The sequence below is a fragment of the Pollachius pollachius genome, assembly GCF_949987615.1.
Source record: "Pollachius pollachius genome assembly, chromosome: 11".
In the NCBI taxonomy this organism is placed as follows: domain Eukaryota; kingdom Metazoa; phylum Chordata; class Actinopteri; order Gadiformes; family Gadidae; genus Pollachius; species Pollachius pollachius.
Genome location: NC_136944.1, coordinates 3592495 through 3620230, shown reverse-complemented (window position 1 = coordinate 3620230; position 27736 = coordinate 3592495). Strand labels below are relative to the sequence as shown.

General features: G+C 52.0%; 1 protein-coding gene across 1 annotated transcript; it reads left to right on the top strand.

Moving 5' to 3' along the window:
• Positions 1-584: 584 nt before the first annotated feature.
• On the top strand, positions 585-27476 carry wizb (WIZ zinc finger b). Its single transcript, XM_079747061.1, has 18 exons — positions 585-683; positions 1003-1240; positions 2470-2545; positions 2887-3044; positions 3530-3916; positions 4070-4880; positions 5509-5939; positions 6497-6780; positions 6844-6958; positions 8859-8957; positions 9453-9965; positions 10745-11149; positions 11776-12309; positions 15458-16018; positions 17828-18039; positions 21748-22018; positions 22300-22462; positions 23690-27476. Exons 1-18 carry the CDS (start codon positions 600-602, stop codon positions 24534-24536), a joined length of 6189 nt encoding a protein of 2062 aa, XP_079603187.1. The 5' UTR covers positions 585-599; the 3' UTR covers positions 24537-27476.
• Positions 27477-27736: the final 260 nt, after the last annotated feature.

The following is a 27736-nucleotide window of genomic DNA, read 5'->3' as shown; positions in this document are numbered from 1 at the left end:
GCCTGATCCAGATATGACCGACGGTGCATGAACACAGAGCTTTGATCCTGCAAACCGGGCCGTCTTCCGTGAGTACCTCACTACACAACACCTTCTGCACATTCCGTTGTGACGCCGATGTGCGGACAGTCGCACTTTGTAATAGTCGACGGGCCGGATTCGATCGCTATCCATCCGGCACGTCCTCCTCCGAAGGCGATGGGGACCGCGGCTGTAGCCCGCGGGACCCCAGGATGTCTACCGGGGTTCTCCCGGTGGTTCTGAAGCGTAGAGGACGTGGCCTCGGGTGGTCGTGGAGCCGTCTGACCTGCCTTGTTATCATGGAGATTGGCTACTGGTCATATTGTGTGAAAGTTAACCTGCAGAGCAGACGAGTCGCCCCGAATTCTGCCAAATTAAATCCTGGAGATAGGATTTCTTGACACTTAAAGAACGTTTCAGAAGTCTCATGTGTCGGTAATTGTTTTTACCGAACTATCGCCCAGATGCACAGCCCACCCATCTCCGTGTTTGTCTGTCCCAGTTACCTGGCGTACAGGACGCTGCAGGATGTAGGCCAGCCTCCGGGCAGAGGGACTCCGCACGGTCCTCCGGGGACCATGGAGCCAGAGGGCCCCCGAGTCGCCCCAGGGAACAGCTGTGGCCCCCCGGGCGACCACACCGGCTCCAGCCGCACCGCAGAGGTAGGAGCAGCAGGGACAGGGTCTGAGAAGCGGTGTGTTGGGGGGAGGTAGCGGAGGAGAAGGCTTCCAGAGCCGGGTTGGCTCGTTAATGTCCTGTTATGTAGTTTTTCTTATCGAAGATAGAGATTAAAGAGGGCAGGAGACTGTAGAAGTGATGTGACGTGGGGTCAGGCCGTGATTGGTGTTCGTTTGAGTAGCGCCTGTCTGTCATTTGTTGCGATATTGGGGCCCGCCCACTTGGTGACGTCACAAAATGTGTTGCACTAAACGTGCTTCAATTAAAATAGATAATAATAAGCACCAAATGTCTGCGTGCCAGGTTTCTGGATCGTTCAGCGCTGGAGAGGAGAGGATGTGTAACAGCAGCTCACCGTGGCCAGGGACGGCGGGAGAGGAGGGGGGAGGAGCAGACCCGGGGAGAGACCACCCGGGGAGAGACCCGGGGAGAGACCAGGGGAGAGACCAGGGGAGAAACCAGGGGAGAGGGGGGTCCCTCAGGAGGTCCTTCCCCTCCTCCCTCACCTGGGACTCGGACTCAGAGAAGGAGACGGTAGACGGTGAGGAGCTGCTGAGACACCGGGACCCCGGGACATCCTGGCTTTAAACCTTTTAACCTGATGACGTACAGAGTTAATTCATTATAAATACAGAAACTACTGTGTAACAGACACTGCACAGTTACAGACACGCAGTGAAACACTGACCTTACGTATGATTATATTTATTAATCCTCTATTCATTTATTTTTGTATTAGTTCCTAAGCCTTCATGTGTTCGTACTGTAGCCTCTTTATTTAAAGAGGCTGTTGCAGAGTCCACATCATTCATGACGTTTTCCAACTGTACTAAACTGGCTCGTACCGGTTGTGCTCGGTTTGGTTCAGTTCAGTTCGGTCCAGCAGACCAAGTGGCTGGGATTCACGTTTCCATCCCAACCCGCTTCTCGCTTGAAGGCATGTCTTCAGCTGATGATGAACACTCACACTTTTACCGCCCATTTAGTTTTACATCATAGCCTACCCTGATAGCGGGTTAGTTTAAAGATTGAATATATTTGGGTTGATTCACACGCGACACACACAATGAACCATGATGATGAGCTCGACGTTCATATCCCCTGACTGCCTCCTAATCTCAAACGCTCATTGAAAGCTGGTTTATGTCAGATTAGTCCTGTCCAGTCGTTAGACCAGGACTAATCTGAAAGAAATCTGTCCTATTTTAACGAGCTGTTTGGTTTTGCAAGAGCATACCGTCAAACTAGCATCACTGCGGTTTGCTTCTATTAAACCTTCATTACTCTTTTTAATGAGCCTGATATCGTAACAGGAGCAAACGGTTACTAAAGAGTCCAGCTGTTGAGGACTCCAGCCATGTCCGGCGTGCATGGCAATGCGTCTCATACACAAGAACACGGTTTATGGGTCGATGTGTTCAGTTTGAGAGACAACTTCTCTCTCCGAACGGCAACCAGGGCTGAGGTCAGCGGTACGGCACGGTTTAACTGGTAGATGAAACGCAAACCAGCGCGGTACGGTTGGTCAGAAGTGCTAATGGGAAAACAGCGTTGGATGTTGTGCCAGAGTCTGCAGTCTGATGCTCTCTCTTAATCAGATGTCAGCTTGCTAACATCATGATGTTTACCGTCTGCTTGCCACTTACTCTGTGTATGTGTGTGTGTGTGTGTGTGTGTGTGTGTGGTGTGTGTGTGTGTGGTGTGTGTGTGTGTGTGTGTGTGTGTGTGTGTGTGTGTGTGTGTGTGTGTGTGTGTGCGTGTATGTCTCAGAGGAGGAACTTCAGCACTTTGCTAACCCCCACGGCCTGGCCAATCACAGTCCAGGACACACCACCTCTGGGCTCAGGTACAGCAACGCAGGAGGGAGATGAGCGATAAACATATAGAATATATAGGGTAGAATATAAGAGAATACTATAGGATAGAATACTATAGAATATAATACAATAGGATAGAATGTAATATAATACTACAGAATATATAATAGAATAGAATACTATATAATGTAATATATAGGTTAAAATATAATAGAATACTACAGGGTATAATATATATATAATATAGTTATTACACATTTCTACTTCAATTATGTACAAATATCATGTGCCATATCATATGTCTATCATCGCTCCAGCAGTCTTGTATACACAGAGTGTATTGTGAATGTTGTGGTTTGTTCCCCCCCAGGCCGGATGGGCAGCATGACCAAACCTCTGCACACACGCAGCACTTACCAGGAGAGAGGGACAGAGAGGGTCCCGTAGACACGTCTGACAGTAACCCGAGGGGCACCAGGACCCAGGAGCCAAATATGTCCCCGCCGGGGCAGCCACCCAGGACACAACGTAATCACTACACACACTGTCTTTACTCCCAGGAGGGATTGATCCCAACCGACCATTAACCCTTGGCCTCAACCGCACCAAACCTGATAAAAAACCCTAAACATCACCATGTCTGACCACAGGTCATATCTTTGGGGGGGGATATAATGTGGCCCAGGAGGAAGAGCGGGTTGGCTGGTAACCGGAAGGTTGCTAGTTCGATCCCCAGCTCCTCATAGTGAGTGTCGAGGTGTCCCTGAGCAAGGCACCTAACCCTGACTGCTCCTGACGAGCTGGCTGTTGCCCTGCATGGCTGACGCCGCCGTCGGTGTGTGAATGTGTGCATAATTCGGTGAATGTTGGGCAATATTGTAAAGTGCTTTGAGTGGCCACTGGTTAGAAATACACGGTATAAATGCAGACCATTTACCATCTATCTATGTATCCATCTATCATATAATACTTAAGCATGGGATTAACCTCAAAGGTCTCCCCTCCCTCCCCAGGGGTGGGGGGCGGTGTCTGGAAGGTGCCAGACCCCCCAGAGCCAACCAGAGTGAAACCAAAGGACCGCTGCCAAGCACAGAGCGAGGAGGGGGGGGAGAGGCCTGGCGAGGAGGGGGGGGTCCATAGCCAGGTGAAGCACAAACCGCCCGGGGGCCAAGCCAAAGAAGCGTCCCCAGACGTGTACTCCTTCCCCGGGGACTCTGACGCCGAGAGCCCCCCGCCGGCGGCCTGGGCCCAGTGCTCCTTCACCCAGCGCCGCAGGAGGAGGAAGGCCCTGCTGAGACCCTACTCCGGCCTGGCCGGACCCCCGCCGGGAGGGGCGGTGGGCCCCGGGAGGAGGACCGCGACCCCCCAGGGGGCGAACGCTGTTGGGGACAAGGGGAGGAGTGCCGGGGAGAAGGAGGGAGTCGAGGAGGAAGAGGAGATGCTGAAGGGAGGGGAGGAGAACATGGAAGGAGAGGAACTGGAGCAGGAGGAGGAGGCAGAAGGAGGAGGAGGAGGAGGAGGCCACCACGAGGAGGACGGCGGTCCGAGTCGAGACATCTTCACCTGCGTTGAATGTAGCATCTACTTCCAGAAGCAGGTCCACCTGCAGGAGCACATGTCAGAGCACGTCCAGGGCCCGCCCCCGGGGGGCCGGGGGGAGCGGCCGGCCAGGGTGGCCCCCCTCCACTGTGCCGAGTGCGGCTGGACGCTGCCCAGCCCCCCGGACCTCCTGGAGCACCGCCGGAGGCACCAGGAGTCCAGGGCCCGCATCCTGGAGGAGATCCAGAAGCTGGGGGCCACCGGGGCGGAGAGGCTGGAGGAGGTGCAGAGGGTGGAGGAGGAGGGGGGCGTCCCCGTGGGTCTGGACCTCTCCGCAGAGTCCCACCCGGCCCCGGGTCCGGTCAAAGGTGTAGAACTGGACGTAGCGGTCAACCCTCCAACGTTGTCTCTGGTTCCAGGAGCCGTTGCCGACCCCTCGACTCCCGGGCCTAAACCCGGTCCGCTCCGGACCCCGGCCCGCGCCCGGGCGGCCCCCACCAAGGGCCGGCGCTTCATCTGCCCCACGTGTAACTTCAGCACCAAGACCTCGCAGGCCATGGCCAACCACGCCAAGACGCACAACCGCACCAAACCGCCCGCCCGCCGCAAGTCCCAGCGCGCCCAATACTCCCCCGACACGGACCCCCCCGGCCCGAGCTCCCCCTTGTCTTCCACGCAGCACCTCCATCTCCTGCCTGAGGTGACCCAGACCTCCAGGTCCACCCTGGACCGGTCCAGGTTCGACCCGGGGCCGGCCAAGGAGCCGCCACTCGCTCCCACCAAGGAGCTGGTGTTCAAGTGCATTGGGAACCGGAGAACCAACCGGCGAGAACGGGTCTGGAACGAAGGGACACGGGCCGGGCCGGGAGCAGAGGGCAGGAGGCGTCCCGGGGTGATGGAGGAGGAGGAGGAGGAGGAAGGAGGAGGAGGAGGAGAGCTCCGGGCTGTGGCGGAACAGAAGTCTTCTGGGAGGTTGAAGTCTCACACAAGGCCAGCTTTCACACAAGGTAACACTGACTATAATAATTCTACCATACCATAACAAAGACCATGAATGACCAAACACTTGTGATGGTTTAATATGAGAGAGCATCTGATAATGTGCAGGAAGTGGCTCCTGACCAAACCTCAGCAGACACCTTGCTCTGAGTAACATAGGAGATGAGAGCTGTCTGTGGATCCATCTTGTTTATCGTTGGCCTCATAGCATAATTGCCTAAGTCCAATTTTTAGGTTCATCTTCTATATAGCGTTTTTTTAGACTGAGAACGACAGTGATTATGGAATGTAAAAAGCCCTCGGATTGGGTTAGGATATAGCCAATGAGGCACAGTGAATCAGCAGGGTTAGGAGATTAGAGTGAGGTTAGATATCACAATTTGGCCAAAATATCACAATTATGATCTGAGGCTAACTTTGTATTTCTCCTAGATGCCTCAGGTTTAACCCAAAGTTCTGCTGCGTCACCTCCTCTGGAGAAGACCGTGAAGGAGGAGGAAGAGGAGGAGGAGGAGGGAGCAGAGCAGAACGGCCGGCTCTCCTTCTTACGGAGGAGGAACCGCCTCCTGGCCCCCGCTGAGGAGGACAGCGAGGAGGAGGAGGAGGAGGACATCGACGAGGAGCAGATGCAGCGCTTCCTGTCGGAGGCCATCTTGGAGGAGGAGGAGGAGGAGGAGGTGGACGAGGAGACGGGCCGCCCCCGGAGCGTGGAGAGGAGGTGCCCTTACTGCCCCGACCGCTTCCACAACGGCATCGGGCTGGCCAATCACGTGAGGGGGCACCTGAACCGCGTGGGCGTCAGCTACAACGTCAGACACTTCATCTCCGCGGAGGAGGTCAACGCCATCGAGAAGAAGTTCTCCTACCAGAAGAAGAGGAAGAAAGGTCAGTGCTCCTCTCCCTCGCCCTGCTGTGAGGCCTGATGTTACTTTAGGTCAGACCTGCTCTTTAATCTGATGAGAGGTAAGAACGCTGAGGTTTTACGCACTTTATCAACGCAACACTGTCGCTGGGTTCATACTCACTAACAAGAGTGTTGATACAACTTGAAGAAGAGAACGTTGAAGTAATGTTAACAGAACACATAACAACAGGAACTCCCGGGATAGGAAGGTTACTGTGTTCTGAGGGGTCACCTGTACGGTAAACAACTTGTCAAGAGACTGAGGCTAAAACATCTACGACAACAGTTTCATACGCTATTACAACTTTATACAGTAGTACAAACTCAACAATCATTATCTTAACCACAGTTGGTTATAGTAGAGCCCTTAACCAGTTATTAGTAGAACCCTTAACCAGTTATTAGTAGAGCCCTTAACCACGGTTACCATCTCAAACGACCCTACAGGCCACATATGGATGAGGCAACAGTCCTCTGAGGTGGGAGGTTATCCTCGGAGGTCAAAGGTCACCCTCTGCCCCTCCCCCTCTCCCCCCAGTGGCTAACTTCGACCCGGACACGTTCAGCGTGATGCGCTGCGAGTTCTGCGGCGCGGGCTTCGACACGCGGGCGGGGCTGTCCAGCCACGCACGCGCCCACCTCAGGGACTTCGGCATCCTGAACTGGGACGTGACGGTGTCGCCCATCAGCATCCTCAGGGAGATGTTCTCCTCCCGGCCCGACCTGGTCATCCCCACCGCCCCGCCCCGCAGCCCCCCGTCCCCCGGACCCTTGGACCCCTGTGGAGACGACGAGAACGACGAAGACGAGGAGGAGGAGGACGAAGAGGAGGAAGAGGAGGAGGAGGAAGAACAGGGGCGAGGGAAGAGGGTGAAGTTGGAGGAGGAGTCGGGTGGAGGTGGAGGAGGAGTAGCAGGAGCCAAGGTCGCGAGGAACAAGTTCAGAGTACTGCCCCCGGCCTGGAGCCGAGGGGAGGAGGAGGAGGAGGGAGAACCAGGAGGTAGGAGCTACTGGGGCCGAGTGGAGAGAGTCTGCTGGTTATAGTGGTTGTACTGGTGGCTGTCGTACTGGTTGTAGGAGGCTTCTGAGGCTGAGTGGAGAGTCTGCTGGTGGTGGAGGTGTGGTGGTGGCTTTCGTACTGGTTGTACTGGTGGCTTTCGTACTGGTTGGCCTGGGTTGGCCGCTGGGTGAACTTGTGGTGGACTGGGAGTCTGGGAGAAGCAGAGAGATGTGTGTGTCTAGACGCTGGCCAGACAGAATCACACCCCCTCAAACGTGACCCATATTTTATTTATTTCCTTTAAAGTCAATTGGCAGCAGGAGATGGATGGGCTCTGTGTGTTTGTGTGTGTGTGTGTGTTTTTGTGTGTGTGTGTGTGTGTGTGTGTGTGTGTGTGTGTGTGTGTGTGTGTGTGTGATTCCCGTGGATGTGGCACGCGGTGCCTTTATCCCAACCTCTGCTTTGACTCGATTGGTTACGCCTTAGCTCAGCACTGCTTATGGGGGCAAAATGGCTGCTTCCACCTCCCCGCAAACCCAAACAATAGCGGAGGAACGGTCTGGCTTTAGCGGTCGGGAGTCCGATGCACTGCAGCGGCTGACCGGTGAGTACCGACAGAGGATTCGCGTGCACCGCGTGCCCCTTTTTATCACTTTGTTGCCGCGTCGATGCCGCGCGCATCGCGCTTTAACGTCTCGCAGCGCAGTCAGCTCATTGGCAGAGAGACACAACATTAATAAAGTCTGGAGATAAATCTTGCGCTGCATATAATATATATATATTTAAATATATATATATATATATATTTATATCAGTGTGGCAGCACAGGTAGCGCATGTCATGCACAAAGCGAGCCATTGTCATTGTCTGTTGTGTTGCCATTGTGCGTGCGTAATAACGCATCGATCTCTTTATTGTAGCAGTGTTATTGTTTAAATAGTGAGAAGACGTCCGACTCTCATCGGACCCACGCAGCGTCCTGTGTTCAGTGCTGCAGGATCTCTTAAAGAATTACCTTCAGTTCCCCACTCCTCGCCATTTTACTCTGATTGTGATCGCGGAGCGGAATGTGTTGAGCGGTCACTAGAGAGGGCTTCGACCTGGTAATGTAGTGCCTCTTAAATCATAAATCACCGTGTCTGGGAGCAGATCTAATGTTACGATCACTGTCCGGAGTGGAGTATAGGCTGCCTAAAAGTGTTACTTTACTTGGAAGTATCGGGTTGCGAAATAAATATCTGGCGCAATGGATGCAAACTCAACTGTAGTTCGCTGGTTTTGGTTCGAAACCCGCCGGTGTGGTGGTGCGCCTCTATTTGCCTCTATGCGCCTGGGGAAGACGCGTTGTTGGTGTTTTTAAGAGAGTTATGAGGAGACGGGAGCTCCGAGTTGCCGCGCGCACCCTTCTCCTCACAACGCGTCAGCGCCGCGCAGACGCGGCATCATTGTCTGTCTGCGCGTCTCTTTTGATTTAGCGATTTGTCGCAGAAAATGGCACTTTAGTCCCAGGAACGTGGCGGCGGCGCGCCTCGCCTGCCATGTTGGTTCTAGACTCGTCTCTCTCTGCCTGAACCACCGAGCCAGGCACCTGAGACCCACTTTGTTCGGGATTTGATTTTCTGGGTTGTTTTATTAACTAGATCGCAATTAATTAAGCATCCGTTTAGAATGTTATCATTATTTATATCAGTATTAACGTTATTTAACACACAGTAAGAGTAATAATAGAGTAATTCATGAATGATTTGTCGTATCATTTAAATTACGTGGACCTTTTTTAATATAGACTTATATAAAATGTTTTTCACCTGAGCTAACGTTTTAACGGGAGCCTCTGCTGCCCGGCGTCGTTCCGCTAGTTTGCAGCTCCGTGTAACGTTAACGATGGGGAACATTGCAGGTCATGCGGGGGGACTAGTGGCGGACGACGAGACATTGTTTCGGATCCCCGGGTCGGACGCGGTGGTCTCCAGCGCTCCAGAGGAGGCAGACGACAAGGGTGAGCGGAGAGGAGGGGGGGGGGGTGTCTAGTGATGCTATTAATAACTGTGGAGAATCTGTCTGGAGTGTTTTACAGCAGGAGGGGATCCTGACAGACATGTAGGCTATATAATTATAAGTACTGTGTAATAACCTGGTAGTATTGGTATATTTGGAGAATGTTTTCCTGCTTGCCGATTGGGTGGTTTTAGACCCAAGCCCGAGAGGAGACAGAACACCGCAGGGCTTTGTGACGTGTGTGAGCTGAGGGACCGACCTGTGTGTACTGTAACCATCTGCCTTTATCCTCACACCTGCTGGTGAAACACAGCCTTTAGAGAAGAGCAAGGTTGGTCCAGATGTGGGCTCTGGCTCACATCTGTCTCGCCTCCTCCTTCTGCTCCTCATCCATCCCCTACTCCTCCTCCTCCATTCCCTCCTCCTCCTGCTCCTCCTCCCTCTCCTCCTCATCCTACACCTCCTCCACCTCCTCCTCCTCCTCCTCCTCCTCCAGCCGCTCCAGACCTGACGTGCCGTGTGTGCGGTCTGCGGTTCGAGACGCGGCGGGGTCTCTCCAGCCACGCCCGCTCCCACCTGCGGCAGCTGGGCGTGTCGGAGGGCAGCGGGGCCCCCATCAACCTGCTGTACCGGGTCATCCAGGAGCGCCTGGGGCCCCCGGACCCCGCCGCCCCGGGCCGGGACCCCGACCTCGAGGACGACATGGACTTCGAGGAGAAGCCCCTCCCACTCTCCATCCTGGCCAAAATGGCACCGTCCCCGTCCCCGTCATCGTCGCTGACCTCGGTGCTCATGGGGCCCCCGGGGGCCTACCCCCCGCGGCTCCACTCCTCAGTGGTCCGGAAGGCGCCTGTCTCCTCGCTGCTCCCTGTCTCCTCCCCGCTGCACTCCCCCGACCACAAGGGCAGCGGGGTCAAGGCTGTGACCTCTCACCTCTCTCTGGCGGGCACTGCCCCCTCCACCAAGCCCTTCTGGGCCCCCCAGGAGTCAGACGCCCCGCTCAACCTCAGTAAGTGTTGGGGTCCCCTCAGACCCCTAGACCTGATGAACCTACTGTGTGTAACCTCAGTAAGTGTCGGGGTCCCCTCAGACCCCTAGACCTGATGAACCTACTGTGTGTAACCTCAGTAAGTGTTGGGGTCCACCCGCTCCCCTAGACCTGATGAACCTGTGTAACCTCAGTAAGTGTTGGGGTCCACCCGCTCCCCTAGACCTGATGAACCTGTGTAACCTCAGTAAGTGTTGGGGTCCACCCGCTCCCCTAGACCTGATGAACCTGTGTAACCTCAGTAAGTGTGGGGCCCCCCTAGACGTGATGAATCTGTGGAGCCTCTCAGATTCTTGGGTCAGAGCTGATATACATAAAACGTAGCTAACATTATCACATTATTACATACTTATGGAGACTGAATCCTTTTTCTGGTTAAAGAAACATTAAAAAGGTCTTTACATGTGTATGCTTTCTATTGGAGAAATACTATTCAAACATTCCCATGCAAGAAATGATAGACTTTCTTTCTCTGGTGGTGGGAGGAGTTTCTTAGTAAAGTGCTGTGAAGTGGGCGCGGCCCATAAAGGCTCAGTCCTGACCGCGGCGACCGGGGTTTGAATCCTGCCCCTGGTCCTTTGCTGCATGTCCTCCCCTCTCTCTCCCTTATCCTCCTCTCTTTCCCACTATGTAATAAAGCATAAAAATGCATAATGAATACTGTGGCAGTCTGTCCAAACGTCCTCAGTGCCTCCACCCTCCGTTCAGACTGCACAAACGCCGTCTCTCCCCCCCTGCAGCGCTGGAGGGAGACCCCAGCAAGGACATCATCTGCCACCTGTGTGGCGCTTGGTTCGAGACCCGGAAGGGGCTGTCCAGCCACGCCCGGGCCCATCTGCGGCACTTCGGGGTGGAGTACTCGGAGTCCAAGGGCTCCCCCATCACGCTGCTCAACCAGCTCATCCACACCGACGACTTCAAGCACAAGGCCAGCGTCCTGCAGGCCACGCCCCCCGGCCCCCAGGGCCCCGCCTCCAAGCGGCCCCTCCTCGCCTCCTCCTCGCTCCTCTTCAAGGGGGCGGGGGGGTCCCCCTCCTCCAAAGCTACCTCCATGTCCTCCCTGCTGGGACCCCCCGCCAAGCGGCCCAAGTCCTCCATCCAGGTGTTCCGGCTCAGCAGCGGGGAGCTGCTCACTCTTCCTCACAGTAGGTCCCCCTCCTCACTCTTCCTCTTCCTCACTCTTCCTCCTCCTTGCTCTTCCTCACAGTAGGTCCAGACCTCCTCAGTCTTCCTCCTCCTCACTCTTCCTACTAGTAGGCCCACCTCCTCACTCTTCCTCCCCCCCACCCTTCCTCACAGTAAGTCCAGCTCCTCCTCACTCTTCCTCCTCCTCACTCTTCCTCACAGTAGGTCCAGTCTCACCTCCTCCTCATTCTTCCTCACAGTAGGTCCAGACCTCCTCACTCTTCCTCACAGTAGGTCCAGCTCCTTCTGAAGGATTGCCCAAGGATTGTATTTAAAGAGATTTTTTTCAGCCTTAACCTCTGTTTTAACGTCTGTTTTTTATCTGTTTTAACGCAATATTGTAGTTCCTGTAAATTGATAAATCTCAACTAGTAACCTTGGTTTGGTGTTTTATTTGAGGGGTACCCCCCCTACTCACCCCCGTCCTTGTCTTCATTGAGGGGTAACCCTGGTGTTGGGGTCTCATAGTGGGGAACCCCCCCCTACTCACCCCCGTCCTTGTCTTCATTGAGGGGTAACCCTGGTGTTGGGGTCTCATAGTGGGGAACCCCCCCCTACTCACCCCCGTCCTGTCGTCTTCCTCCAGATGAACCTCCAAAGGAGATCGGCTGCGAGTTCTGCGGCGAGTTCTTCGAGAACCGTAAGGGCCTGTCGAGCCACGCCCGCTCCCACCTGCGGCAGATGGGCATCACGGAGTGGTCGGTGAACGGCTCGCCCATCGACACGCTGCGGGAGGTCATCGCCAAGCGGGGGCTCCCCTGCGCCCTGCCCCTCAAACCCCACAAGACCCCGCCCCCGTCCTCTCCCGGCCCCCCCCGCTCCCCGCTGGCGGCGGCCTCCTCCTCGCCGCCCGCCTCCGCCCCCCTGCTGGGCCGTCTTCCCTTCGCCTTCGCCCGGCCCTCCAGCCCCCACCCCCCCGCCGGGTGCCGGACCTCCCGGGCCACGCCCCCCTCGGCCCCACCCCTCTCCTCCTCCGGGGGCGTGGTCCTGAAGCCCAAGCCGGAGCCGGAGCCGCTGGAGGTCACCATGCCCGGGGCCGTGGGCGCGTCCGGGGGGCTCCCCGCCGAACCGCTCAACTGCAGCTGGAACAGCAGCGACAACCTGCTGCCCCTCAACCTGGGTGAGTCTATTGAGCCTAGATCTAGAGCGTAGAACCTGCTGCCCCTCAACCTGGGTGAGTCTACTGAGCCTAGACATACAGCGTAGAACCTGCTGCCCCTTAACCTGGGTGAGTCTACTGAGCCTAGATCTAGAGCGTAGAACCTGCTGCCTCTTAACCTGGTTGAGTCAGACCCTAGATCTAGAGCGTAGAACCTGAGTCTAGAGGGTAGAACCTGACCAATTTAATCTGGTCGTTAGACGCTCTAGGTCAGGGGTCGGCAACTAAGTTTGGCCTCGGCCAATTTTTTTTCCAGCCAGTAGGTGGCGGGCCAGAACATTATCAAAGGCTAGTTCAAGGAATTGATTAATGAAAGTGCATCTGGAACTGCGACGCAAGTCAGCTGGCTTAGTCATATGCCTACCAAGCACTAGATGACTCTTAAAAGATGTACATACAGTGGGGCAAAAAAGTATTTAGTCAGCCTCCAATTGTGCAAGTTCTCCCACTTAAAAAGATGAGAGAGGCCTGTAATTTTCATCATAGGTATACCTCAGCTATGAGAGACAAAATGAAAAAAAAAATCTAGAAAATCACATTGTCTGATTTTTAAAGAATTTATTTGCAAATTATGGTGGAAAATAAGTATTTGGTCAATAACAAAAGGTCATCTCAATACTTTGTTACATGCCCTTTGTTGGCAATGACAGAGGTCAAACGTTTTCTGTAAGTCTTTACAAGGTTTTCACACACTGCTGCTGGTATTTTGGCCCATTCCTCCATGCAGATCTCCTCTAGAGCAGTGATGTTTTTGGGCCACACGGACTTTCAACTCCCTCCAAAGATTTTCTATGGGGTTGAGATCTGGAGACTGGCTAGGCCACTCCAGGACCTTGAAATGCTTCTTACGAAGCCACTCCTTCGTTGCCCGGGCAGTGTGTTTGGGGTCATTGTCATGCTGAAAGACCCAGCCACGTTTCATCTTCAGTGCCCTTGCTGATGGAAGGAGGTTTTCACTCAAAATCTCATGATACATGGCCCCATTCATTCTTTCCGTCACACGGATCAGACGTCCTGGTCCCTTGGCAGAAAAACAGCCCCAAAGCATGATGTTTCCACCCCCCATGCTTCACTGTAGGTATGGTGTTCTTTGGATGCAACTCAGCATTCTTTCTCCTCCAAACACGACGAGTTGAGTTTTTACCAAAAAGTTCTATTTTGGTTTCATCTGACCATATGACATTCTCCCAATCCTGTTCTGGATCATCCAAATGCTCTCTAGCAAACTTCAAACGGGCCCGGACATGCACTGGCTTTAGCAGGGGGACACGTCTGGCACTGCAGGATTTGAGTCCCTGGCGGCGTAGTGTGTTAGTGATGGTAGCCTTTGTTACTTTGGTCCCAGCTCTCTGGAGGTCATTCACTAGGTCCCCACGTGTGGTTCTGGGATTTTTGTTCACCGTTCTTGTGATCATTTTGACCCCAGAGGGGGAAATCTTGCGTGGAGCCCCAGATCAAGGGAGATTATCAGTGGTCTTGTATGTATTCCATTTCCTAATAATTGCTCCCACAGTTGATTTCTTCACACCAAGCTGCTTACCTATTGCAGATTCAGACTTCCCAGCCTGGTGCAGTTCTACAATTGTGTTTCTGGTGTCCTTTGACAGCTCTTTGGTCTTGGTCATAGTGGAGTTTGGAGTGTGACTGTTTGAGGTTGTGGACAGGTGTCTTTTATACTGATAAGGAGTTCAAACAGGTGCCATTAATACAGGTAACAAGTGGAGGACAGAGGAGCCTCTTAAAGAAGAAGTTACAGGTCTGTGACAGCCAGAAACCTTGCTGGTTTGTAGGTGACCAAATACTTACTTTCCACCATAATTTGCAAATAAATTCTTAAAAAAATCAGACAATGTGATTTTCTGGATTTTTCTTTTTCATTTTGTCTCTCATAGCTGAGGTTTACCTATGATGAACATTACAGGCCTCTCTCGTCTTTTTAAGTGGGAGAACTTGCACAATTGGTGGCTGACTAAATACTTTTTTGCCCCACTGTATAAACAAGTGTATGCTCTAATCACGTGAATGTCATGCCTGATCACGTTGGTTGTAGTGTTGCTGCACTGTCTACACAGAGACAACGCAGCGATATCATCATGAGCAGTTCTAACTGGAGAGAAAGTGAAACCCGCTAGCTGCTGATCATGTGAGAGAAGGTGATGCAGTCGTATTAAACAAAGACATGGTGCGATCTACGAGAGAGACACAGAGGAACTGTCCTTACGAGGCTCTTGTCGAGATAAAAAACCCTAACCCGTCCCTAACCCAAAAGTGATCAGCAAAATAAGGAATATGTTGGCATTTTTGCACTTGTAAATAGTTAATCGTGTTTGTAGCCTTCACTCAGACGTGAACTCATTTTTCATTCATAAAAGAATAAAAGAATTCGGGAATATGCAAATTATTCTAAAGAGGTCTAGACTCCGTGCGCAGCCCCGCCTTCTCCAGTGAACCAAGAAAGCCCGCACCGTGACGAACGGGGGATTTTACCTGTGTCTCTAACCTTCCGGGAGTAGTAGCAGGATTTGATAGTTAAATTCAAAAACGGTTGTGAAAGAAAAAATTGTTCACTGTATCCGGCCCTTTACATTTAAGCTAACAGATATAGATATTCAATATAAAAAATCAAAAAAAAAATCATATAACTTCGGAATAATCTGGCGGGCCAGATAATATGTCTGGCGGGCCAGTTATGGCCCGCGGGCCGCCACTTGCCGACCCCTGCTCTAGGTAATAACAGAGTGAATAGAAGAACATTGAGGGAAAAGAATTGTTTGAGTTTGCTCGTGTCCAAAGGGGAAATACATGACAGAATGTTGACAGTATTCACTTCTTAGCTCGGGGTTCAAACCTAGTTTATGTCGCCGTGCGTGAAGTGTGATGGGGTGACCCCATAGTGAGGTCACCACTGCCTCTTTTCAGAGAGTGATCTGTGGCTGTTGCACTCTTCGGAAAACCTTCATGAACAATTCCTCCAAACCATGGTCAGGGGTCGGGGGGAGGGTCGTCAGGGGGGGTCCTCCTGCTGACGGGAGCTCATCGGCTGCAGATTGATGTCCTGAACCCTGGTGTCATGGTAACTTCCCCCTCCTCCCTTCCCCCTCCCCCCCAGTGGTGTCCCATGAGGCGGAACCCCCACGGGAGATCCAGTGCGAGTTCTGCGGCGAGTTCTTCGAGAACCGTAAAGGCCTGTCGAGCCACGCCCGCTCCCACCTGCGGCAGATGGGCATCACGGAGTGGTCGGTGAACGGCTCGCCCATCGACACGCTGCGGGAGGTCATGACCAAGAGGGGGGGCGCCCTGCCCCCCGACCAGGGGGTGAAGAAGGAGGCGGGGAGGCAGGGCGCGGCCAGCCCCGTCTGGGGGGACCCCCCCGGGGGGCCCGGCAGCTCTGAGGGGCCTGGGGGCCCTGGCTTCCAGCTCACCAAGTTCCGGAAGTCGCCGCTGAGCCTGCTGCACTCCCGGCTCCAGAAGCAGGCGGGGGCGGTGGGGGGGCTGGCCCCGGGGGGGAAGGGCCTCCAGGGGCCCCCCCCGGTCAGCAGGGCCCCGCTGGAGGAGCCGGGGCTGGCCGGGCAGGCGCCCCCCCTCCTGCCCAAGTCCCTTGCCGCCCTGCCGCCCGGCTTCCTCTTCAAGAGGAAGGCGTCCCCCGACAAACACGGAGCCTCGCCCCAGGGTAACACACACACGCACGCTAGTGGTGGAATTGTTGATTCGCTTCCACGATTCAGTTTGCGTCGGTCAGTTCGCCAAGATGAGTCGTTCGCGAATCGTTCGTTCGTTCGTTCGTTCGTTCGTTCGTTCGTTCAGCCGAGTTTCCGGTAGCGGTGAATCGAATCATGGAATGCACGGTTCACAGACTCAGCTCCTCCCTCGTTCTCATTCTCAAATGTCAACATTACAACTTTAACCAAACACAGCGGGATGGGGAGTGTAGTTGATTATTGGATGTTTAACATATCAGCAAGATAATAGACTTGTTTAGCAATGATGGTGGGGGTCCCGGGTGTTTTAGGCTGTCATAAACAGAACCCTGTGCAGCCAAAGACTAAATCTAAAATAGCTGCCAAAATTAACACTGCCTTCAAAACGAGAGCTGGTAAATTGTGAAAAATGCATTAAACTGTAATCAGAAAACGCGGTTATATGCTATAGATCCTATAGTATCTGTGGTATAAAGGCTGGGACGAATTTCAGATGACAAATATGTACACTTTATGTTGAAAGTATAGACCGTCGCGATTCCCATTGAAACGAATGGCGTGGTGACTAGTCTTCACAACGAGAGCTGGTAGGTTGTGAAAAATGAATTAAACTGTAATCAGACAACGCGGTTATATGCTATAGACCCTAGAGTATCTGTGGTATAAAGGCTGGGACGAATTTCGAATTATAAATATGTACAATGTATCCTTTAAATTCGTCCATGCAACAGATGGCCAATGTGAATAATAGATAGCCTACGTGTGGACCGATGAAAAGGTAAAACTTTTCCTTGCTCTCATCGAAGAAAAAAACATTACAGCTATTTTAGATGGAAAACAACAACGCAATTCCACTATATATCAGGACCTAAGAGAGAGCATGTTATCAAAAGGATACGACAAGCCCTGGAATGTGTGTACGCGTCGCGTGCGGCAGAACAAACCGTGAAAGAACGAGACAGATAGACGAGACATTCAAATATTTTATTAATCTGGCATGACACAGAAAATACAAAGACAACATCCATTTCACTGATATTTAATCGTATTATCATACACTCGCTCACTAAGCCCAATTGTTTTTTTTCCAAATAAAACGGTTGATTTCTGTCTCTCATTGGCTAAAATTCAACGAGAGCGTCCTAGACTCAGTCCTAGAACAGCATACGATTAGCTCTCGTGAGTCGTGACGTCTCTCAGTCGGTCCCTCTTCACCACTCACAGAGTGAGTGAACAAACTCAGCGAGTCAGCAAGTCAGCGACTAGTGGGTCTGGGAGGAGTCGAGTCTGAGGACGAACGAGACGAACGAGAAGAAGGAGAGAGAGGAACCAGTTTGGTTCTTTCGTCTTAAAGATTCGTTCATTCGAACTGATTCGTTCGCGACCGAGTCACCTCTAACACACACACACACACTTGCGTTTCAGGGATGCAAAACCTCAATTCATTGTTACTAATTTACAAGCGATATAAATACGCAAAACATTTCAGGTGTTTCTCCAAGCTGTTTTTCAGAATGACATTAAAACAAGTCAGGGTTCTGTTTCTCTGCTTTGGTCAGGAATAATTTCTAACAATCGTCAGCAATCATCAGCAATCATTTCCATAAAACTGAAGCATTCCTTGTGCATGTATCTAGATACATACTGTATATCTATGTTGTTGACATTGTTAAACTAAATATCACAGTTTGTAACTGGTTCCCCAACATTACGTTTAATTCTCAGGAATAATAATTTATTTATATTATATTCTCCCCTGTTCTCCCCCGGTCCTCGGTCAGACGCCAGCTGCGAGCTGTGCGGGTTCTACTTTGAGAACCGGAAGGCGCTGGCCAGCCACGCCCGCGCCCACCTGCGTCAGTTTGGCGTGACGGAGTGGTGCGTGAACGGCTCGCCCATCGAGACGCTCAGCGCCTGGATGCGCACGCGGCCGCAGAAGGTCCTGGAGATGCACCGCAGCTACATGCAGGTCAACCGCTCCAGCCTAAAGAAGGTACCTCCACCTCCCTTTAGATAGGTACAGCAGGGCAGCACCTCCAGTCTTTAGGAGGTACCTCCACCTCCCTTTAGCTCGGTACAGCAGGGCAGCACCTCCAGTCTCTAGGAGGTACCTCCACCTCACTTTAGATAGGTACAGCAGGACAGTCCTCCAGCCTCCAGGAGGTACCTCCACCTCCCTTTAGATAGGTACAGCAGGGCAGCACCCCCAGCCTCCAGGAAGTACCTCCACCTCCCTTTAGAAAGGTAGAGCAGGGCAGCACCTCCAGTCTCTAGGAGGTACCTCCATCACCCTTTAGATAGGTACAGCAGAGCACCACCTCCAGCCTCTAGGAGGTACCTCCACCTCCCTTTAGAAAGGTAGAGCAGATCAGCACCTCCAGTCTCTAGGAGGTACCTCCATCACCCTTTAGATAGGTACAGCAGAGCACCACCTCCAGCCTCTAGGAGGTCTGTGACATTAGTTAACATAGTTTGCTCAGTAGGCTAGTTTTAGCTCGGTAGATAGATTGTTCAACTTTGTAGGTCAACCGCTCCAGCCACTAGAAGGTCCGTCCACCTCGCTTTAGCTTGGTACAGCAGGGCACCACATGAGTTACAGTGGGCTAGTTTTAGATAGGTAGTTAAATTAGTTTTTGAAGTTACCTTATTAAACTTAGCAGGTCAACCTCCAGCCTCAAGGACATTGGTTAGCTATAGTATAGCTAGTTAGGTGAGATAGTTGGGTAGTTAAGGAGTACGCCAGCGCTGAGGGAGGGGGAGACATGGTTAAGTCTAGTCTCACAATCAGATGTTGGATTAATATGCTCAGTAATCTAGAGTCTGATGACAGAGGAGCTCAGATTTGGGTGGACGGGTCGATGCACATTCCTTCTCCTCACATTTGTTTAGTAGTAAACCAAACTCAGCCGGCAGCAGTTGACTTTAAAGTTGATTTAGGCTTCAAATCAACACTGTTTACACTGGCCACTGTAGAAATACACGGATTCAAATCCCCTTCTGAAAGCTTTCGCACAAATTAGTTTTCGTCTGTTTCAGATTTTTATTTCCCCAAAAAGTTCTGCTTTAAGATAGCCGGAATGCTGAATGCTCCAGAGTGTTTGTGTGTGTGTGTGTGTGTGTGTGTGTGTGCGTGTGTGTGTGTGTGTGTGTGTGCGCATGATTTGAATTGGGCAGCTGAAGAGTCTTTGACATCCATTATATTCCAAATGCCAACGAGTGTTTACCCTCTCCCATCGCAGTGCCTTAGTCTGTCCAACACAAGGAGCCACTTAGGAACTGCCCAGGACAGGTCCTTTGTCAAGTAGTGCCCACAAACAAACAAATCCACCAGCTTTATTCTGCGTTTACATGCACTGTGCACGCTCAGCGACTGAGAGACTGAGAGACTGAGGCAGTCAGTTGAAATTCAGTGTGAAGACAGTGGTTGTGTTTTTGGAAATGTAATAATTCTGAGTGCAGAGCAACATCTCAGAATGCATTGTAACACCTGAACATTAACTTCTTATATGGAAACGTTCACATGTTGGCCAGTAGCAAGAAAGGAAACAATGGTCAGGGTTGTGACCATCCTGGATAGTTTAGACACGTCTGCCCGGCTGCAAGACAGTTGGCCCGGCTGCAAATCTACAGTCAGTCGATTGGCCTCAGCACCAGACTACAGTGGAAATGCAAATGCAAACTACCTCAACATATTTCCATGAGAGAGGAAGGGAGACATCCCTAGGTCAAAGGAGAATGTCAAATGCCTTTTCAATTGACTAGTAATGATATAAACAAGGTTTATATCATTTGTATATCATTTTATATTAAAGTTACGATTAATATTTCTATACCAAACTCCCCCCTCCTTTCGAGAACTCTGAGCCCCAAATTATTATCTTGTATCTAATTTGAGCTGATAAAGGGGGCTTACTTACATTTGAATGGATTAACTAAGGGTTATTTATAAAGATTGTATATAAAACGACCATCATTATTCACTGCGTCGGACTTCACTGCTTCAATAGGGGGATAAAGATGCAGTGGGCAGCATTAAAGGAGGCGTCTGTGAGGGTCTCGGCCACCCTGACGGTGGTCAGTAGATCAGGTTTCATGCCCTCATGCATCCGTGACTCCACTGTCTCCGAGCCTGAGACACAGACCTGCCACCGACGCACTTTTTCTCCTCAGCCCGCCACGCTACAGACCCTCAGTGTAGATTGTTACACCTTGGGAATATTGCCGCAGACAGGGACACCAAGACAACCCTGCAATTGGCTCGATAGTTGCCATAGTAACTGTGGTTTGTCTGACAGCGAACGTTTCATCTCCAGATAAACGATGGCGTGCCGATGCGGTGAAATGCTTTGTTTTTCATCTGAATTACTCAGAGGCGCGGTCGCGTCAGCAGCACTTGTCTCGCTGGGCTGTGATGTGACACACATACCGAATACGTTACCTTGAAACAACCTCAGGGGCTGAATACCTGCAGTTCTACTACAGTGCAGGCTCTGTAGACCACCGGTGTGAGTGAAGGACAGACTGGTATACAAAGGACACATCTCCGCCAAGCTTGAATATTGGAGCCAGTTTATGTATCGCTGCTATTTATCAGCATTGATACGTTAATATAGTTTGTGTACATTTACATTTACATTTTAAATACACATTTAGGGTTTAAGCAGACGCTTTTATCCAAAACGACTTTTGTTAGGGTTAGGGTTAGGAAAGAGATACCACAATTTAAGTCGCTACAGTTAGGATGTTCATAGAACCAAGTGGCAAGCACTAACAATTTTGTCGTGTTGAGTTTGCGTTTTGGTCATGGTCTGTTCTTGGTATTAAAGGCATAGTTTAAGTATTTCCTGAACACATGGCCTGCTGCTACTTAGGTACCATAACAAGAGAGCGGCTCACTGGATTGATTAACATATAATCAATCCTCATTCATTTAAACTAATATAAATCTCCAAGTTTTACATTTGGAAATGATTGTCCCCAGAGAAGTGATACAGAAGCTCCTCACCAGACTGGTTTCAGTGGTTCTCTGTGAGCTGGTGTCTCTCTGGTTCTCCTCCCTAACGCTGGTCTGTTCCTCCTCCTGGTCTCTGGTTCTCCACCTTAACGCTGGTCTGTTCCTCCTCCTCCTGGTCCTCCACCTTAACGCTGGTCTGTTCCTCCTCCTCCTCCTCCTGGTTCTCCACCTTAACGCTGGTCTGTTCCTCCTCCTCCTGGTCCTCCACCTTAACCCTGGTCTGTTCCTCCTCCTCCTGGTCCTCCACCTTAACGCTGGTCTGTCCATCCTCCTCCTCCTGGTCCTCCAACTTAACGCTGGTCTGTTCCTCCTCCTCCTGGTCCTCCACCTTAACGCTGGTCTGTTCCTCCTCCTCCTCCTGGTCCTCCACCTTAACGCTGGTCTGTTCCTCCTCCTGGTCTCTGGTCCTCCACCTTAACGTCTGTTCCTCCTCCTCCTCCTGGTCCTCCACCTTAATGCTGGTCTGTTCCTCCTCCTCCTCCTGGTCCTCCACCTTAACGCTGGTCTGTTCCTCCTCCTCCTCCTGGTCCTCCACCTTAACGCTGGTCTGTCCATCCTCCTGGTCTCTGGTCCTCCACCTTAACCCTGGTCTGTTCCTCCTCCTCCTGGTCCTCCACCTTAACCCTGGTCTGTTCCTCCTCCTCCTGGTCCTCCACCTTAACGCTGGTCTGTTCCTCCTCCTGGCAGAAGAACGTCTCCCCTCTGTCCCCGTCATCGGACCACCTGATCTCCGTCCCCGCCCTGAAGCCCTCCTCCTCCTCCTCCTCCGGCTCCTCCCCCTGGTCCTCCTTGGCCTCGCCCCGTCCGCCGCGCTCCGACCGCAGTGAATTCCTGTCCCCGCCGCAACACGCCACGCCCAAGGCGGGGCCCGGGGGCCGCAGCCCCTCCCGCCAGGGGCCCGGCCTGCCGCTGCACGCCCAGGTGGCCCGCAGCGAGCTCAACGTGCGCCTGCCCAGAGGTACGCACACACACACACACACACACACACATAAACACACGGCCACACAACACACACACACGCCACCCCACACGCAGCGCGTGTCGATGCAAAATGCTGGAATGCGTCCGTAAACTAGACGAAACTCGTTAAGTTGTGTAAAACAACAGCGCAGTGAATAACTACTGCTACATTAACGCAGCGTCACCCAAACTCAGTCACAACCTTCTGATTGATCACGGTGTTCTATCCCCCCCCCCCCTCCCCCCATCCTGTTCATCTCTTCGCTGGTTTCCTCTCAGGTTTTGAACGGCGGCCCCTGAAGCACCCGTCCCTCCCCGAGGGGGCGGAGAGGGAGAGCGTCCCCAGGCCCCCCCGCTCCGGGACCATCCCCTCCCTGGTGCCCCACCCCCCTAGCTACCCCCTGGTGAAACTGGTGGGGGCGCTCTACACCCTCAAATGTCGGTGAGTGACTCCACTCAGTACTGGGAGTACTGGTAACTTAATTGATTGAACTTCTTTTTAGGACACTTCGGCCGGAAAAATTTCAGGTCTGATTTTAGAGCATGACCATGGAAAGATACAGGCAGCAAAGTTACCAAGCTTACATTTCACATCGTGGTTAATTCAAAGGAATCAAAGGTGAGGGGGAGTGACCATCGTGGAGAGTTTTCGATTGGTCATGGTGGGAAATACCACACTATATATATATAGGTCTTACAGCCTTGCAGACATGTCCAGTTCACCCGTAGTATGAACCACACTATACCACAATATATATTTATAGTGTGAACCACACTATACCACACTATATATATATAGTGTGGTATAGTGTGGTTCACACTACGGGTGAAGTGGACATGTCTGCAAGGCTGTAAGACCGTTGAAGTAATATACAGAGAAGTCCGTCAATTGGCCTCCGCATCAGACCTCGTGGTTACAGTGGAAATGCAAACCCCGTCCACACGGAGCCAAAACAGGCGAAAACTATCCGGTTTCGTTTTATGCGGTTCAGGAATATCATATACCAGTTACATATGTCATTGCGAAACCGCATCGATCTGTAGAAACGCTGTAGTACACATTCCAGGCCCATAAAGGGCGCTGCTTCTGCTACAGAAATCCATGAAAAAAAGAAGAAGAAGAGGCGAGCATGCGCATAAAGGCTGCCCGTTGTTTACAAACATACAGTCCTAGAAGAACCAGTAACACGAACAGCTCTTCTACGAAGATTTATCTAAATAGATTTGGTGTATTTGTCCGTCCGTAATCATTTTTCGCTCATTTTGGTCACGGATTCTCATTTAATATTGCCCTAGCAACCCAACAAGGGACATTATCTGCTGCAAAATCATCACAAGCATGTAGTCCACCATCATTGTTGTGAGTTCTGAGACGCCGCGGGCTTAAGAGGTCATTGGCTAGAGGCTAGAGGATAGATTTGAAACCACCTCCGAGGGTGGTTTCAGAAATGTGCTGTTTCGGGCACCGGATTCGCCGGCTCCGTCTGGGCGGTCGGCCGAAATGCACAAGACTCGTGCGGTTCCACCAAAAAATCGGCTCTGTGTGGACGGGGCCTATCTTAACACCTTTAAATCAGAGAGGACAGGAGGGATCTCTAGGTCGAAGGAGAAGGTATGGAAAATCCTTTTCATTTCTCACTGGCTCTGCTGTGTTTGTTGTGGCCCCCAGGTTCTGCGAGGTGGAGTTTCAGGGGCCCCTGTCCATCCAGGAGGACTGGATCAGGCACCTCCAGCAGCACATCATCAAGATGAACTACAGCAAGCCTGATGGGCCCCGGGGCCCCGCCTCCACCGACCCGCCAACGCCCCGGGGCCCCGCTTCCACCGACCCGCCCACACCCAGATGCCCCGTCTCCACTGACCCGACCACGCCCAAGGGCCCTGCCTCCACTGACCTGACAACACCCCGGGGCCCCGCCTCCACTGACCCGACCACTCCCAGGGGCCCCGCCTCCACGGACCCACCCACGCCCCGGGGCCCCGCCTCTTCAGACACTAAGACCCCCAAGGGACCAACGTCAAACGCCTCTGCTCCCCCAAGCGGCCTCTCCTCCCCCCACCCCGCTACACTCCGGGCCCCTGGCTCTACAGACCCTCCCACACACAGAGGGGCCACTGACCCTCCTACACAACAACCTCCTGCCTCCACAGACTCTGCTCCCCCTGGGGGGCCCCGGTCCACCCACCCTGCTGTACCAAGGGCTCCTCCACCCCCCAGCCCTCCGGCGGCCCCCCACAGCGCCCAGGCTGCGGGCCTGTCGGCCGGGGCCCCAGCCCAGGATGAGGAGGGGTCTTCTCCAGAGGAGGGGCCCGTTCTGGTCGGGGGCCCCCCCGCTTGTGTTTCTACCTCTTCCACTGCCACCGCCGTAGCTCCCCACTCCGACCCCCCCTCACAGAGACCCCCGGCCCAGCGGGCCCCCACCGTCCCCGGCCCTCAGGGGCCGGAGTTCCCAGAGGAGCAGCCCATGACAGACTCCGCCCCCGCCCCTGCCCCTGCCCCAGGCCCCACCCCATAGGTGTAGACACGCCCCCTCCTGGTCGTTCCACAAGCTTGCCTTTACTCCGCCTTCTTCATCTGCTTCTTTTCTTTGGCCTTCACTGAGATGTTCTGAGGACCACCCCCCCTCTCTAACCTCTCAGACCCCCCAAGCACCTTCGCCTCGCTGCGTCCTAGACTGTTACTACGGCCCGTTGCCAGGGGAGTAACGCCGATGCTCTCGGGCCGGGCGTGCGTTACCATGGTGCGACTGTCCCGTCTGGGACTGGCCGGTTTGCGTTGGGTCGTCCTGAATGTCTGAGGGGGTGTGGACCCTCTGAGCAGAGGTGAACGAGGACTCACCGCACGGTGACCATCCTACAACCTCCTCCTGACAGGTACAGCTTCCTCTACTGGTGCTTACTCCCATCATGCATTGCAAACGGTTTGTAGAGGTATCAGGGGTATCAATGGTATCGTTAGCGAGGGTTTGGTTGAGGTGTTAGGTTAGAGATTGCTAGTTTAGCGTGTTAGGTTAGAGATGGTTAGTTTAGGTATGGTTCGTTTTGGGGTTAGGTTAGAGATGGTTAGTTTAAGGGTTAGGTTAGAGATGGTTAGTTTAGGGGTTAGGTTAGAGATGATTAGTTGAGGTACTTGGTTAGAGATGGTTAAGTTAAAGTTTAGGTTAGAGATGATTAGTTTAGGTACTAGGTTAGAGATGGTTAAGTTAAAGTTTAGGTTAGCGATGGTTAATTTAGGTACTAGGTTAGACATGGTTTAGTTAAAGTTTAGGTTAGAGATGGTTAAGTGTGTGATGTAGGGAAATGCGTAAGAAGTGCAGTTAAGGTCCAGGATCTGAGTTGGAGCGATGCATGATGGGAATATCGATCAGAAGAGAGGGTATAGCCGCACCCCAATGCCACCCTGACGCACTTTACCACTGGTGACCCGATTCTCAGCCCCTCTAGAAGCACTAGTAGCTTTAGCCTTTGTGATTTCACCAAGAGAGCATTTGACTGAGATTAAGTGACACTTTTATAACATTTAACAATGTAAGTCTCGAGGTAGGGACTTTAAACACATAAAAACGGTTTAGAAACATGAATCAAATACTGAGCACTTAACCCATTGTCCCTAATTGACCAGGGCGCAGCAGACAAAGCTGAATTCTGATTGGTTTAGGTAGCAGGAAATGAAAGCACACCTTAAAAGGGAAACAAACCTTTGCTCACTTTTTGACGGGTGGACATCAACTAAGTCCCTAAATTACTCCATTGCCTGAATGTAGCTGAAGCACCTAATCGATGAATATATTTATATGCACACATTTGTAAACAATCAAAGATCTAACTTTTGGCCCCAATTCTCGTGCCGTTTCTAATGTTTTGTGGCGTTTCTACTCGCACTTTGCTGTGGCGGCCACCAGAGGCGCTGTTGTGCCGATGGCGCACAAGCTCTTTTTAACTCGCAGTTTCACTTTTTTATATTTTCCATACCAAGTAACGCCATTTCTTTGTCCTGCCTTTTTCCTTCAAATCAAAATTCTTTTATTTATTTATTTCACATCTGAATGTGTTAAGTTTAGTCATTTTTAAGCTAAAACGGAAAAGTCTGACGCTTGAGAACGGTTGTGTGTGAGAGTGTTTGTACCTGGACGTTGGAAGTGTGTGTCCTGCGTCTCCTTCGGACCCTGAACAGAGCGCCGTACTGAGCGCTCCTCCTCGGTCTGTCGGCGGTCTCCGTCTGTCCTGTCTTACCTTTGGGACCGGGTGTGCCAAAGAGTGACTTTACTTCCGCGTCTTGCCTCTGTAAAACCTGCTGTTTCCATCGGAGGCCTTAAGAGAGTACTCCCAGGACCCCCTGGCCCCTGGCTGGACGGCGCGGGGCGGGGGGGGGGCCTGGGGGACCGCCGGGGTCCCACACACCCGCAGCCTCCACTACTTGAATTACAGAGGGGACGCTTTTCAGACGGCTCGTTGAAATCCAGTAACTCCAGTAACTGTCCAGTAATGCAGACGACCGCCAACCAAAACTCTTTCAGCGCAGGGGGCCGCGGCACCGAGGGCCCCTCCTTCCAAACACGCAAACACACGTATGACCTCGAACAGTCGCCGTTCCACAGACCTCGGGTGTTTTATCCCTGCAGTGTCGTCATTATCGACCCCAAACCGCGTCTCTGGGTCCGTGTTGACCGACCACATCTCAACCACGTGTTATTTTCTCCGTAGGACGACCATGTTCCAACAGGACTGTTTAACCCACACACACCCCTTCCTCTGATGTTTTATGGAGAATATATATATATCTATACTATATAACTACATGTACTTAACTAAACTGTCGACGCTAGTAGAGCTATCAGCGGTTTTATTAGCAAGCTAGTTACAAGGGAAAAAAAAGAAGTGATCTTAAAATCCTCTGTTGTGAATTGATTTCAACATTTGATGCTACGTATTTTTATTGCTCTGTGCATTTCCGTATTTGCAGTCCTGGAAAGAGTGACTCTTAGAGTGTTTCTTATTTTTTATTCCGTAAGATAGTTTCCGAAACAGCTGAGAGGTAACTGGTGCTGGTGTGAATGAGATGATGGTGAAGTATGATTGATCCTCTCGTCCTGCTCACAGGACGCTAAACTAAAACATGATAAGCCCACGACGACTAGAAACACTCCTCCAATGTCCGTGTTACAGCAGCCAGAGTCTGTCCCCTCCGGGCGTCACTGGTCAGTTACTGGGTTAACAGTAATTTATGCAGCCAGTCATGGATTATCTGAATGTGTCGCTATACCCCAGCTAGTACAACTGGCTATAAGGGTTGTGTGTTTGTGTGTGTGTGTGTGTGTGTGTGTGTGTGTGTGTGTGTGTGTGTGTGTGTGTGTGTGTGTGTGAGAGTGAGTGTGTGTGTGTGTGTGTGTGTGTATGTGTGTCTGAGGTAAAAAAAAAAAAAACAAGATTGTTATGAGATGAAAAAGTAGGGGAAGGATGCCAAACTGTTTTGTACTCAAAAGGTCAAGGTTCATCATGTGAGTCAATCAGCTCCTAGAAAAAACTAAAATAAATGTGATTTCAATTTCAGAGATGCTTGTCTTTATTTTTTAATAGAGTTGTGTTCTCTCGATTTGGTTTAGTCCTAACGTGTTACTTTTCAGGAACGTCAGGGTTCAAGGCCTTATTCAGTATGCTGTCTTCTGTAGCTGTGTGATTCTGCCAGCAGGGGGCGCTATTGATCAAGTTTCAACGA

Coding starts and splice junctions, on each gene's coding strand:
- wizb (XM_079747061.1), top strand. CDS start 600: ATGGAGCCAGAGGGCCCCCGAGTCGCCCCAGGGAACAGCTGTGGCCCC. Junction 8,958..9,452: donor AGAGGAGGCAGACGACAAGG/GTGAGCGGAGAG, acceptor CTCCTCCTCCAG/CCGCTCCAGACCTGACGTGC. Junction 11,150..11,775: donor GCTGCTCACTCTTCCTCACA/GTAGGTCCCCCT, acceptor GTCTTCCTCCAG/ATGAACCTCCAAAGGAGATC.